Source organism: Scyliorhinus torazame, chromosome 7 (assembly GCF_047496885.1).
Source record: "Scyliorhinus torazame isolate Kashiwa2021f chromosome 7, sScyTor2.1, whole genome shotgun sequence".
In the NCBI taxonomy this organism is placed as follows: Eukaryota; Metazoa; Chordata; class Chondrichthyes; order Carcharhiniformes; family Scyliorhinidae; genus Scyliorhinus; species Scyliorhinus torazame.
This window is the reverse complement of record NC_092713.1, coordinates 70,018,053-70,031,469: the sequence shown is the minus strand read 5'-3', so window position 1 is coordinate 70,031,469 and position 13,417 is coordinate 70,018,053. Positions and strand designations below refer to the sequence as shown.

Below are 13,417 nucleotides of genomic sequence, written 5' to 3'. Positions count from 1 at the left end.
TATAAATTTAGAATACCCAATTATTTTTTTTCCAATTAAGGGTCAATTTAGCATGCCCAATCCACCTACGCTGCACATATTTGGGTTGTGGGGGTGAGACCCATGCAGACACGAGGAGAATGTGCAAACTCCACACAGACAGTGACCCGGGGCTGGGATCGAACCTGGGTCTTCGGCGCCATGAGTTAGCAGTGCTAACCACTGCACCACCGTGCTGCCCCGGCTTGGTTATTTTATAAACAAACTTTATTAAAACCAAAGAAAAGAAAACAATATTTAAACTTTTACTTCAGTTCTAATACTAACAGATTACACACAGTTTCTTAACCGTAACATTCTCGTTCCCATTAAACAACACTACATAAACATGTCACTCTTCTTTCACTAACACAGACAAAAAAAGGCAATACTTGCATTTACGAAGCAATTTTCTTCGGTTAGGGACATTTGTTTAGAATTTCTTTTCCCAAGTCTGCCTCGGGGGCAACTTACATGACCTCCCTGGTCGATTGCCACAGTCCTCTCTGTAACTGTTCAAAACAGCATTTCCTGTCTTTCTCTCTCCCTCCCCCTCTCTCTCTAAACTCCATCGACCCTCTCAAACAAAGGTTCTCCCCGAGGTCACCAGACTTGAATCAATTCTCATTATCTTGGCTGATTGCCCACTCCCGTTCATGCAAAAAAACAGGAGTTAGACCATAAGACATAGAAGCAGAATTAGGCCACTCGGCCCATTGAGTCTGCTCTGTCATTCAATCATGGCTGATATTTTTCTCATCCCCATTCTCCTGCCTTCTCCCCATAACCCCTGATCCCCTTATTAATCAAGAACCTAGCTATCTCTGTCTTAACAACACTCAGTGATTTGGCCTCCACAGCCTTCTGCGGCAAAGAGTTCCACAGATTCACCACCCTCTGGCTGAAAGAATTCCTCCTCATCTCTGTTTTAAAGGATCGTCCCTTTAGTCTGAGATGGTATCTTCTGGTTCTAGTTTCTCCCAGAAGTGGAGACATCCTCTCCACGTCCACTCTATCCAGGCCTCGCAGTATCCTGTAAGTTTCAATAAGATCCCCCCTCATCCTTCTAAACTCCAACGAGTACAGACCCGGAGTTATGCCATTTATGCCAACTAGCCTTCCATTAATGGACAAATATGTCATCAGACTCTGTGATGGGCTGATGGCTGGTCAAACAAGGTTGTCTCGAATTACAATGGGTGTGATTTACTGACCATCCCGCCACATGTTGTTCGGAGGGGGAGGTGGCCTGCTAGCGGGATCTACCAGTCCCGCCGTTGTAAACGGGGTTTCTTGTTGATAGCACCCCTTGCCGCTGGGAAACCCATGCGTCGGTATGGGACCGAAATTTCCCACCAGCGTGAACAGCCGGTAAATCTCGCCCAACGGATCTTGAGTGGATCATCCTGGCTGAACCGAGACATCCTGTTATTCCCACTAAGGAGGTTAAGTATGAATTGGACAAGGTCAATTCAGACTGTGGGCGTATCCCTCTGACTCAGCTGCGAGCAGTCTTTTCCTTCAGTCTGTTTAACCCCTAAATCCCCAGCTCCACCTTGGACCCCATTTCTGGAACCAAGTTCCTAATATCTCCCTATCATGACACTGTTAACAGATGACAAAGATAAACAATCAACCAGCTCAAATGTGAGTGCCCAGTTTAAAAAAAATATTGAATATTAACTTGAAACTGAAAGTTCACCTCCAAACTGGCCATGAGGGAAATTAGGAGATCTGACTTCCTTCATGAATTGTTCTATGATGCTGCATTATTGGTACTCGGAACTCCCCGTTTTCTCCGAGAGCTCTGTGCCCTTTCAGGAAAAGTTAGTCCAACCTGGTTACCTCCCTTCATTTCACAATTCAATTTTTTTTCACCCTGAAAACAAATCTCACCTCTGCAGTCTCATGACCTTCCAGAGTCATGCATATGTCCAGGTCGCTATCACGAAACCCAAATCCATTCTTAGATGATCCAAACAAACACAGTCTGGCCTTGTCTGTACTCAAATAAAAGTGTCAAAATTAGTCATATTCCTGAGCTGTGATGCTCATAACTTAGTGCAGTACTTTAAATAAGGTCGAATCAGTACTTCACTTTTGTTTAAAAAATAATTTTTATTAAAGGGTTTCATAAAATACCAACAACAAGATGAGAAAGAAAAAAGAACCCAACAGGGTTAAGTACAAAACACAATCTAAAAAAACAACCCCCCAAACCCCTCCCCCCCTGTACATAAATAATAAATTAACATTAACACCCCGACTTGACACAACAGGTGTATACATCCCCTCAGACCCTCCAGTGTAAATAACATAAACAAAAATAAAGTAAACCCCCCGCCCCCCCCGAGCTGCTGCTGCCATTGACCAATGTCTATCGTTCTGCCAGGAAGTCTAAGAACGGTTGCCACCGCCTAAAGAACCCGTGTACCGACCCTCTCAATGCGAATTTCACCCTCTCCAATTTAATGAACCCTGCCATATCGCTGATCCAGGATTCCATGCTTGGGGGCCTTCCACTGGAGAAGAATCCTTCGCCGGGCTACCAGGGACGCTAAGGCCAGAATACAGGCCTCTTTCGCCTCCTGGACTCCCGGCTCCTCTGCCACCCCAAATATTGCGAGCCCCCAGCCCGGTTTGACCCTGGATCCTACCACCCTACACACCGTCCTCACTACGCCCTTGCAAAATTCCTCCAGCGTTGGGCATGCCCAGAACATATGGGTGTGATTTGCTGGGCTCCCTGAGCACCTAACATACCTGTCCTTACCCCCAAAAAAACGGCTCATCCTTGTCTCGGTCATGTGTGCCCTGTGCAGCACCTTAAACTGTATGACGCTGAGCCTCGCGCACAAAGAGGAAGAGTTCACCCTCCCTAGGGCATCTTCGATCTCCTCTCCCAACTCCTCCTCCCACTTACCTTTCAACTCCACCACCGAGGACTCCTCCTCCTGCTGCATCACCTGGTAAGTTTCCGAGATCTTCCCAATCCCCCCCCCCCCCCCCGAGAGGCCGCGGGAATTCCACCACCTGCAGTCTGGCAAACGCCCTTACCTGTAAGTACCTGAAGGTGTTCCCCGGTGGGGAGCCTGTACTTCTCCTCCAGCTCACCCAAGCTCGCAAACATCCCGTCCACAAACAGGTCCCCCAACTTTCGTATTCCTGCCCTGGGCCACCCGAAAACCCTCCACCTGTTCTTCCTGGGGCGAACCAGCGGTTCCCCCGTAATGGGGTCCACGCCGGGGCCCCAACTTCCCCCCTATGACGCCTCCATTGCCCCCAAATTTTGAGGACCACCACAACCACCGGGCTTGTGGTATACCTCCTTGGAGGGAGCGGCAGCGGCGCTGTTCCCAGCGCCCCCAGACTCGTACCCACACAGGACGCCGTCTCCAGCCTCTTCCATGCAGCCTCCTCCCCTTCCATCACCCACTTGTGCACCATCGTCGCATTGGCGGCCCAGTAGTATCCACAGAGATTGGGCAGCACCAGCCCCCCCCTATCTCTACTCCGCTCCAGGAACACCCTTCTCACCCTCGGAGTCCCTCGCGCCCACAAACCCCATTATACTCCTGTTAACCCGCCTGACAAAAGCCTTCGGGATAAACACGGGGAGGCACTGGAACAGGAACAAAAACCTTGGGAGCACCGTCATTTTGATTGACTGCACCCTACCCGCCAAGGACAGCAGCAACGTGTCCCACCTCTTGAACTCCCCCTCCATTTGCTCCACCAGCCTTGTAAAGTTAAGCCTATGCAGGGCCCCCCAGCTCCTGGCCACCTGGACCCCCAAATATCTGAAGCTCCTCTCTGCCCCTTTTAGTGGGAGCTCGCCAATCCCCCTCTCCTGGTTCCCTAGCTGAACTACAACAGCTCGCTCTTCCCCATATTGACCTTGTACCCCGAAAAGTCCCCGAATTCCCTCAGGATCCTCATTACCTCTGGCTTCATCCCACCGGGTCCGCCACATACAGCAGCAGTTTGTCCGCATAAAGCGGCACCCTATGCTCCTCCCCACCCCGCACCAACCCCCTCCAGTTCCTCGACTCTCTCAGTGCCATAGCCAGGGGTTCAATCGCCAGTGCGAAGAGCAGGGGGGACAGGGGACACCCCTGTCTCGTCCCTCAGTGCAACCGAAAGTACTCGGACCTCCTCCTGTTTGTGGCCACACTCGCCATCGGGACCTCATTCAACAGCCTAACCCACCTGACAAACCCCCCCCCCAAACCCAAACCTCTTCAGCACCTCCCACAGGTAGCCCCACTCTACCCTATCGAAGGCTTTCTCAGCGTCCATCGCCACCACTATCTCCGTCTCCCCCTCCCTCGCCGGCATCATGATAACGTTCAAAAGCCTCCGCACATTCGCGTTCAACTGTCTCCCCTTCACAAACCCCGTCTGGTCTTCATGGATGATCTGCGGCACATAATCCTCAATCCTCGTGGCTAAGACCTTCGCCAGCACCTTGGCATCTACATTTAGCAAGGAAATCGGTCTGTAAGACCCACATTGCAGGGGATTCTTGTCCCGCTTCAGGATTAAGGAGATCTGTGCCCGGGACATCGTCGGGGGTAAGGCCCCCCACTCCCTTGCCTCATTAAAGGTCCTAACTAACAGTGGGCCCAACAGGTCCATATATTTTTTGTAGAACTCGACCGGGAAACCGTCTGGCCCCGGTGCCTTCCCTGCCTGCATGCTTCATATCCCTTTGATCAGCTCCTCCAGCCCAATCGGGGCCCCCAGTCCCGCCACCAGTCCCTCTTCCACCTTTGGAAACCTCAATTGGTCCAGGAAACGGCCCATCCCTCCCTCCTCCCGTGGGGGCTCGGATCGGTACAATTCCTCGTAGAAGTCCCTGAAGACCCCATTGATGCCAACCCCACTCCGCACCACGCTCCCTCCCCTGTCCTTAACTCCCCTGATCTCTCTAGCTGCGTCCCGCTTCCGAAGCTGATGTGCCAGCATCCGGCTTGCCTTTTCCCCATACTCGTAGACCGCCCCCTAGGCCTTCCTCCACTGCACCTCAGCCTTCCTGGTGATCACCAGGTCGAATTCGGCCTGGAGGCTGCGCCACTTCCTCAACAATTCTTCCTCAGGCTCTTCCGCATACCTCCTGTCTACCCTCACCATCTCCCCCAACAGCCTCTCCCTCTCCCCCCGCTCCTTGTGGGCGCTAGTGGAGATCAGCTCTCCCCTCACCACTGCCTTCAGTGCCTCCCATATCATCCCCACTCGGACCTTCCCGTTGTCGTTGGTCTCCAAGTACCTCTCTATACTTCCTCGGACCCGCTCGCTCACCTCCTCGTCCGCCAACAGCCCCACCTCCAAGCGCCACAGCGGGCGCTGGTCCCTCTCCATCCCATCTCCAAGTCCACCCAATGCGGGTCGTGGTCCGAAATAACTATTGCCGAATACTCGGTATCCTCTACTCTCACTATCAGCGCCCTACTCAAAATGAAAAAGTCGATTCGAGAATAAGCCTTATGGACATGTGAGAAGAATGAAAATTCCCTAGCCCCCGGCCTTGCAAATCTCCAAGGGTCCACCCCTCCCATTTGGTCCATAAATCCCCTCAGCACTCTAGCCGCCACCGGCTTCCTACCCGTCCTAGACCTGGAGCGATCCAGTACCGGATCCAACACCGTGTTAAAGTCTCCCCCGATAATCAGGCCCCCCACTTCCAAGTCTGGGATCCAACCCAACATACGCCGCATAAAACCCGCATCATCCCAATTCGGCGCATACACATTGACCAGTACCACCCTCTCTCCCTGCAACTTACCACTTACCATTATGTATCTACCGCCATTATCTGCCACAATGCTCGACGCCTCGAATGACACCTTCTTTCCCACCAAGATCGCCACCCCTCGATTTTTGGCATCTAGCCCCGAGTGAAACACCTGACCTACCCACCCTTTCCTCAGTCTTACCTGGTCTGCCACCTTCAGGTGTGTCTCCTGGAGCATAACCACATCCGCCTTGAGCATCTTCAGGTGCGCGAACACGTGGGTCCGCTTAACCGGCCCATTCAGTCCCCTTACATTCCAGGTTATCATCTGGATCAGGTGGCTACCCGCCCCCCTCCCCCGCCGACTAGCCATGACCCCTCCTCGGCCAGGCACGCGCCCGCACCCCACACCCGGCCCATTCCACACAGTGGCATACCCCCGCCTCGGGCCCCCAACCCATTTACTCCCCCCATTGCACTTCCGCAGGTCAGATGACTCCTGCTGACCCCGGCCACTCCCGCCTCCCCTTTGACTCCTCCCATTGTGTGGCACACCCTCCTCTCCCACTCCCCATCCACAGGCTCTCCCCCTCCCCCCTCCATTCTAAACGCGGGAAACAATTCTCGCTTCCCGCCCCCCCCCCCCCCAGTCTTCGCCGCGCGAAAAAAGCCCGCGCTCTCCACCTACCAGGCCCCGCCACCAATCAAACAAGTGCCCAACCCGCCCCATCCACCCTCCCCAACCCGAAAGAGAAAAACACAGATAAAAAGAAACCCAAAACAATGCAAAGCCCCCCCCCCGAACAAAAAATAGGCATAACATATCCATCGCAGTCCCCAATCGCCCATTCCGACCCTCAGTCTGTGTCCAGCTTCTCGGCCTGAACAAAGGCCCACGCCTCCTCCGGAGACTCAAAATAATGGTGCCGGTCCTTGTAGGTAACCCACAGTCGCGTCGGCTGCAACATGCCAAACTTCACCCCCTTCCTGTGCAGCACCGCCTTCACTCGATTGTGCCCGGCCCTCCTCTTCCCCACCTCCGCACTCCAGTCCTTTGTATATTCGAACCTCTGCGTTCTCCCACCTACTGCTCCTCTCCTTCTTGGCCCACCTGAGCACACACTCCCGATCGACAAACCGATGGAACCGCACCAGCACTGCCCGCGGAGGCTCATTAGCCTTGGGGCCCCCTCGCCAACACTCTATGGGCCCCTTCCAGCTCCAGGGGCCCCTGGAAGGACCCCGCTCCCATCAGCGAGTTCAACATGGTGACCACATAGGCCCCCACGTCCGGCCCCTCCAGCCCCTCCGGGAGGCCCAGAATCCGCAGATTCTTCCGCCTCGACCGATTCTCCATCTCCCCGAACCGCTCCTGCCATTTCTTGTGAGTGCCTCGTGCGCCTCCACCTTTACCACCAGGCCTAACATCTTGTCCTCATTGTTAGAGATCTTTTGTTGAGCCTCTCGGATTGCCATCCCCTGGCCCGTCGGTGTCTCCAGCAGCTTATCAATAAAAGCCTTCATCGGCTCTAGCAGGTCCGTTTTAATCTCTCTGAGGCAGTGCTGGATACGCTCCTGTTGCTCCGCCGCCCACTGCCTGGTCTCTGCCCGCCGCCATTTTGTCCTTCTTCCCTCCCTTCTTCGGGTCCACCACCACCTTTTTTGTCGCCCCGCTCCTAGTTAAAGCCATATACTGACGGGGAGCTGTTATTAACTCCTTCCCACATCGGGAAACGTCGAGAAAGTGCCGTTGGGGGCCCTGAAAAGAGCCCAAAAGTCCGTTTTTGCGGGAGCCGCCGAATGTGCGACTTAGCTCCGCATAGCCGCAACCGAAAGTCTCGAGAGGGAATCCTTTTGGCAGTGTTCGCTTCACCAATCTGCCCCAAAAAGTCTGTGGAAACTCCTGAAAAAGGTCTGAGAGTCCGTTCCAGACGGGAGCTGCCGAATGCGCGACCTACTCCTCCATGGCTGCCACCGGAAGCCTTGTCCCCGCTTCTTCAATGGCCGTGGTGAGATCTTTTCACAGTTGTTCCCTCTGCTGCTAGAATTCACCTCTAATAAAGGCCCTCAAGTCAGCTTGAAGCCTTTAAGCTTGCCCTTCCCCCGCCTGCATGCTGGAAGAGGCTTTTGTCTTTCCTACAGCTCCAGCCAAATCTTTTACTGTTTCTGCCGGGTCTGGTAACCAAGAGACATACCATTCCTGGGGAACACTGTCGGGGAAATGTTGCAGTCTTCTTCCCACATCGGGAAATGTCGAAGAAATGCCGTTGGGGGCCCTGTAAAGAGCCCAAAAGTCCGTTCCAAGCGGGAGCTGCCGAACATGCGACACAGCTCTGCATAGCCGCAGCCGGAAGTCCCTTCACTTTTAAAAAATATATATTTATTCAAATTTTTCAACAAATTTTCAACAAAACCCTCCCCCAACAAAAAGAAAGAGACAAGAACACAACAATCAGAAATTATACATTGGATTTCCCCCATATACAATAACCCCCCATATAACATTTAAGAACACAAATAGGGAAGCCCCCCCACCTTCACCCAAACGCCACCCCAAACAAAACCCCCCCTCCTTCCCCCCCTTGGGCTGCTGACCTCCTCCTAACGCTCCGCGAGATAGTCTAGGAACGGTTGCCACCGCCTGAGGAACCCCTGCACAGACCCTCGCAAGGCAAACTTTATCCTCTCCAGCTTGATGAACCCTGCCATGTCACTGATCCAAGCTTCCACACTAGGCGGCTTTGCATCTTTCCATAGTAGCAAAATCCTCCGCCGGGCTACCAGGGACGCGAAGGCCAGAATACCGGTTTCTTTCGCCTCCTGCACCCCCGGCACGTCCGATACCCCAAATAATGCCAATCCCCAGCTCAGCTTGACCCGGGCGTTCATCTGTTCTCCACCCCAAAGAACCTACTCAACCTCGCCCCTGTCATATGCGCTCTGTGAGTAACTTTGAACTGTATTAGGCTGAGCCTGACGCAAGAGGAGGAAGAATTAACCCTACTCAGGGCATCAGCCCATAGACCCTCATCTATCTCCTCCCCAATCTCCTCCTCCCACTTGCCCTTTAACTCCTCCACCGAGGCCTCCTCCTCTTCCTTCAGCTCCTGGTAAATCGCCGAAACCTTGCCTTCTCCAACCCATACACCCGAAATCACCCTGTCCTGAATCCCACGTGCAGGAAGCAGCGGGAATTCCCTCACCTGCCGCCGCACAAATGCCCTCACTTGCAAGTACCTGAAAGCGTTTCCCGGGGGTAGCCCAAACTTCTCCTCCAGCACCCCTAGGCTCGCAAACGTCCCATCGATGAGCAGGTCCCCCATTCTTCTAATCCCTGCCCGATGCCAGGTCCGAAACCCCCCATCCATCCTTCCCGGGACGAACCGATGATTCACCCGAATCGGGGACCAGACCGAGGCTCCCACCTCGTCCCTGTGTCGCCTCCACTGCCCCCAGATCTTCAGCGTCGCCGCCACCACCGGACTCGTGGTGTACCTTGTCGGCGAGAGCGGCAGCGGTGCCGTCACCAGCACCCTCTGGCTCGTGCCCACACAGGACGCCATCACTAGCCTCTTCCACGCACCCCCTCTCTCCCTCCATTACCCACTTACGGATCATCGCCACATTGGCTGCCCAATAATAGCCACACAAATTCGGCAGCGCCAGCCCCCCCCCCTGTCCCTGCTACGCTCCAAAAACACTCTCTTCACCCTCGGGGTCTTATTCGCCCACACAAATCCCATGATGTTCCTGCTTACCCATTTGAAAAAGGCCTTGGGGATCATAATGGGAAGGCACTGGAACACAAAGAGAAACCTCGGGAGGACCGTCATTTTGACCGACTGCACCCTACCCGCTAGTGAGAGTGGCAGCATATCCCATCTTTTAAAATCCTCCTCCATCTGCTCCACCAACCGTGTCAAATTGAGCTTGTGCAGGGCCCCCCAACTCTGAGCTACTTTGATCCCTAGGTACCGAAAGCTCTTTTCCGCCCTCTTCAGCGGTAGCCCCCTTCCCTGGTCCCCTGAATGCACCACAAAGAGCTCACTCTTCCCTACGTTGAGTTTATACCCCGAAAAGTCCCCAAACTCCATAAGGATCCGCATGACCTCCGCCATCCCCTCCACTTACCACATACCACAACAGGTCGTCGGCATACAACGACACCCGGTGTTCCTCTCCCCCCCCGGACTAGTCCCCTCCATTTCCTGGACTCCCTCAGTGCCATGGCCAGCAGCTCAATTGCCAGTGCAAACAACAAGGGGGACAGGGGGCACCCCTGCCTTGTCCCCCGGTACAGGCTAAAGTATTCCGACCTCCGGCGGTTCGTAGCCACACTCGCCATTGGGGCTCTATATAGCAGCCTGACCCAACTGATGAACCCCTCCCCGAACCCAAACCTCTACAAAACTTCCCAAAGATACTCCCACTCCACCCGATCAAAGGCCTTCTCCGCGTCCATAGCTGCCACTTCCTCCGCTTCCCCCACCACCGAGGGCATCATAATAACATTGAGGAGCCTCCGCACATTAGTATTTAGCTGCCTACCCTTCACAAATCCCGTCTGGTCCTCATGAATCACCCCCGGGACACAGTCCTCAATTCTCGTAGCCAGCACCTTCACCAGCAACTTAGCATCAACGTTGAGGAGCGAGATCGGTCTATACGACCCACATGGCAATGGATCCTTGTCCCGCTTCAAGATCAAAGAAATCAGCGCCCTGGACATTGTCGGGGGCAAGGTCCCCTCCTCCCTCGCCTTATTAAAAGTCCTCACTAGCAACAGGCCCAGCAGGTCCATGTATTTCCTGTAGAATTCAACCGGGAACCCATCCGGCCCCGGGGCCTTCCCCGCCTGCATGCTCCCCAATCCTTTAACCAGCTCCTCCATCCCAATTGGCGCCCCCAAACCAGCCACCTCCTCCTCCTCCACCTCCACCCTCGGGAACCTCAGCTGATCTAGGAATCGTCGCATCCCCTCCTCCCCCGCTGGGGGCTCAGACCTGTACAGATCCCCACTGAAGTCCCTAAATACCTCGTTTATTCTCACCACACTCCGCACCGTATTCCCCCCTCTATCCTTAACTCCACCAATCTCCCTCGCTGCCTCCCTCTTACGAAGCTGATGTGCCAGCATCCGACTCGCCATCCCCCCATACTTAAACATCGCCCCCTGCGCTTTCCTCCACTGTGCCTCTGCTTTCCCCGTGGTCAACAGGTCGAATTCCGTCTGGAGGTTCCGTCGCTCCCTAAGTATAAGTAGCCCCTCCTCGCGGGCCTCTGCATGCCTCCTGTCCGCCCTTAAAATCTCCCCCACCAACCTCTCCCTCCCCTCTCTCTTCTCCCTGTGGGCCCTAATGGAGATTAGCTCTCCCCTGACCACCGCCTTCAACGTCTCCCAGACTAACCCCACCTGCACCTCCTCGTTGTCGTTGGCCTCCATGAGCCTCGGGCAAGCTCCCACGCCCATCAGTGAATTGAGCACCGTGCTCATATATGCCCTGGCATCGGGCCCCTCCACTCCTTCAGGGAGACCCAGATTTCGAAGATTCTTCCTCCTCAACCTATTCTCCAGGTCCTCGAATTTTTCCGCCCACCTCTTGTGCAGCGCCAGGCCCAAGATCTCGTCCTCGTTCTCCGAGGCTTTTTGCCGCACCTCCCGGATCGCCGCCCCTTGGGCATTCTGGGTCTCCACAAGCTTCTCAACCGCCGACTTCATTGGCGCCAGCATTTCTGTCCTCAGCTCCTCAAAGCAGCGTTTAAGAAACTCCTGCTGCTCCTGCGAGCACTGCGCCCATGCTGCTTGGTCTCCACCCGCCACCATCTTGCTTTTCCTCTCTCGCACTTTTCGCTGCACCAGGATCACTTTTTTAACCGCTCCACTCCTAGTCCAATCCATATAATGTCGGGGGGACCTTGCTGTCACCTTCCCACACTGGAAGCCGTCGAACAATTGCCGTTGGGGCCCCTCTCAAGAGCCCAAAAGTCCGTTCCCGGCGGGAGCTGCCGAACGTGCGACCTACCTAGACATAGCCGCAACCGGAAGTACCTAATCAGTACTTCATATAACCAAACATAACTTCCAGCAGACCAAGTCACTGGTGAACCTGGGAAATCTTATTATTTGGATTATTATTGGATCTCAGCATGGGAATGGGAAGATATTGATGTATAATCAGTTTTACTGCATAAATGTTCTCTTAGTAGGTTCAGGATGGAGGAGGAGTCCTGTAGGGGATCCAGTTGGTGGGCCATGGTGATGACTCCGCTGCCTTTAGCTCCCGTTGGTATAGTCGACGGTCAGGGTGCAAAATCAGTTGAGGAGTAATTTTAAATTGGAGGGGATGTTGGCGTTGACGCCACTGTGTGGGAACCACAGGTTTAAGCCAGGTCGAGACGGATGGGTTGTACGGGAAGTAGAGGGAGGGGGGACTGAAGAGGGTGAGGGACTTGTATCTGGAAGGGCAGTTTGCGCGACTGGGCAAGTTCTGGGGTAGGTTTGAGTTGCTGAGGGGGGAGTGAATTTAGGTAAATGCAGGTGCGGGATTTTGCAAGAAAGGAGTGGGAGGAGTTTCCCGGGTTTCCAGTATTGGAGCAATTGCTGCTCCCAGACGAGTCAGCAGAGAATAGGATTGGGGGCATATATTGGTGGTTGGGGAGCAGGGGGTGGGGGGAGGGGCACAAGTGGTGAGGATTAAGAGCAAGTGGGAGGAGGAGTTGGGGGGGAAATAGACTGGGGTCTGTGGTGCGAGGCGATGCGCACGGATGAGCTTGATTCAGTTCAAGGTAGTGCATAGGGTGCAAATGATTCGGGCGAGGATGAGTGGGGTTTATTCAAGGGGTGGCCGACGAGTGCGAGAAGTGCAGGCGAGGGCCAGTGAATCATGCGAGAAGCTGGAGAGGTACTGGGAAGCGGTGTTTGGGATTTTGTCAAAAATTGTGGGGTGGAGGTCAGGCCGGACCCAATGGTGGCAATCTTTGGGGTATCTGAAATGCCGGAGCTAATGGAGGGGAAGGAGGACAATGTCATGACCTTCGTTTCTCTAATTGCCCCGAGAAGGATCTTGCTGAATTGGAGATCAGATATGCCTCCTCGTTGGGGGACCTGTATGACTTTCTTTAGTTGAAAAAGATAACATTTAAGTTGAGAGGGTTGGAGAAGGGCTTTGAGACATGATGGGGGTTGTTCTTGACAATGCTTGAGGAACTGTTCGTCTTGGGAGGGGGTGGTAGGGAGTAAAAAGGGGTAAAATTGTATAGACTGTGGATTGTGAGCTTGTGGAGTGTGTTGTTATTTACGTTACTGTGTTTTTTTACACTGTTTGTAATCAAATACATTTTTAAAAAAAGTTCCAGAGATTAGAAATTACCATCGAATTCTTTACGAATAAATCTTTCCAAACTTGCTAAGGTTTGTTCTCTACTTTGTTCCTCCAGAGGTGAGAGTTCATCTAAGAATAAACATGTCAGATTTTAGTTATTCATCAGACTTTATTTATTTGACTAAAAAAAACAATATTATTGAGATACACTTATACACAATCAGCTGGATTTACTTACGGACATTTGATTATAGATAATGACGATAGTTAATATTTCTTCTTGATTTATTGATCCTCAAAAAACAAAAATACATAGAACTGCACAGTTCATGATTTGAGACCT

General features: G+C 53.3%; 1 protein-coding gene across 5 annotated transcripts in view; it reads right to left on the bottom strand.

Annotated features, from left to right (window-relative positions):
- The window catches only part of tut4 (terminal uridylyl transferase 4), a 175,025-nt gene that overhangs the window by 26,114 nt on the left and 135,494 nt on the right, over positions 1-13,417 (bottom strand). For all 5 annotated transcript variants that reach the window (XM_072510879.1, XM_072510876.1, XM_072510877.1 and 2 more), the window contains 2 exons: positions 13,123-13,203; positions 1,915-2,018 (listed from right to left, as the gene is read on the bottom strand). In XM_072510879.1, the coding sequence (XP_072366980.1) occupies positions 1,915-2,018; positions 13,123-13,203 (185 nt within the window). The remainder of the gene's footprint in view (positions 1-1,914; positions 2,019-13,122; positions 13,204-13,417) is intronic.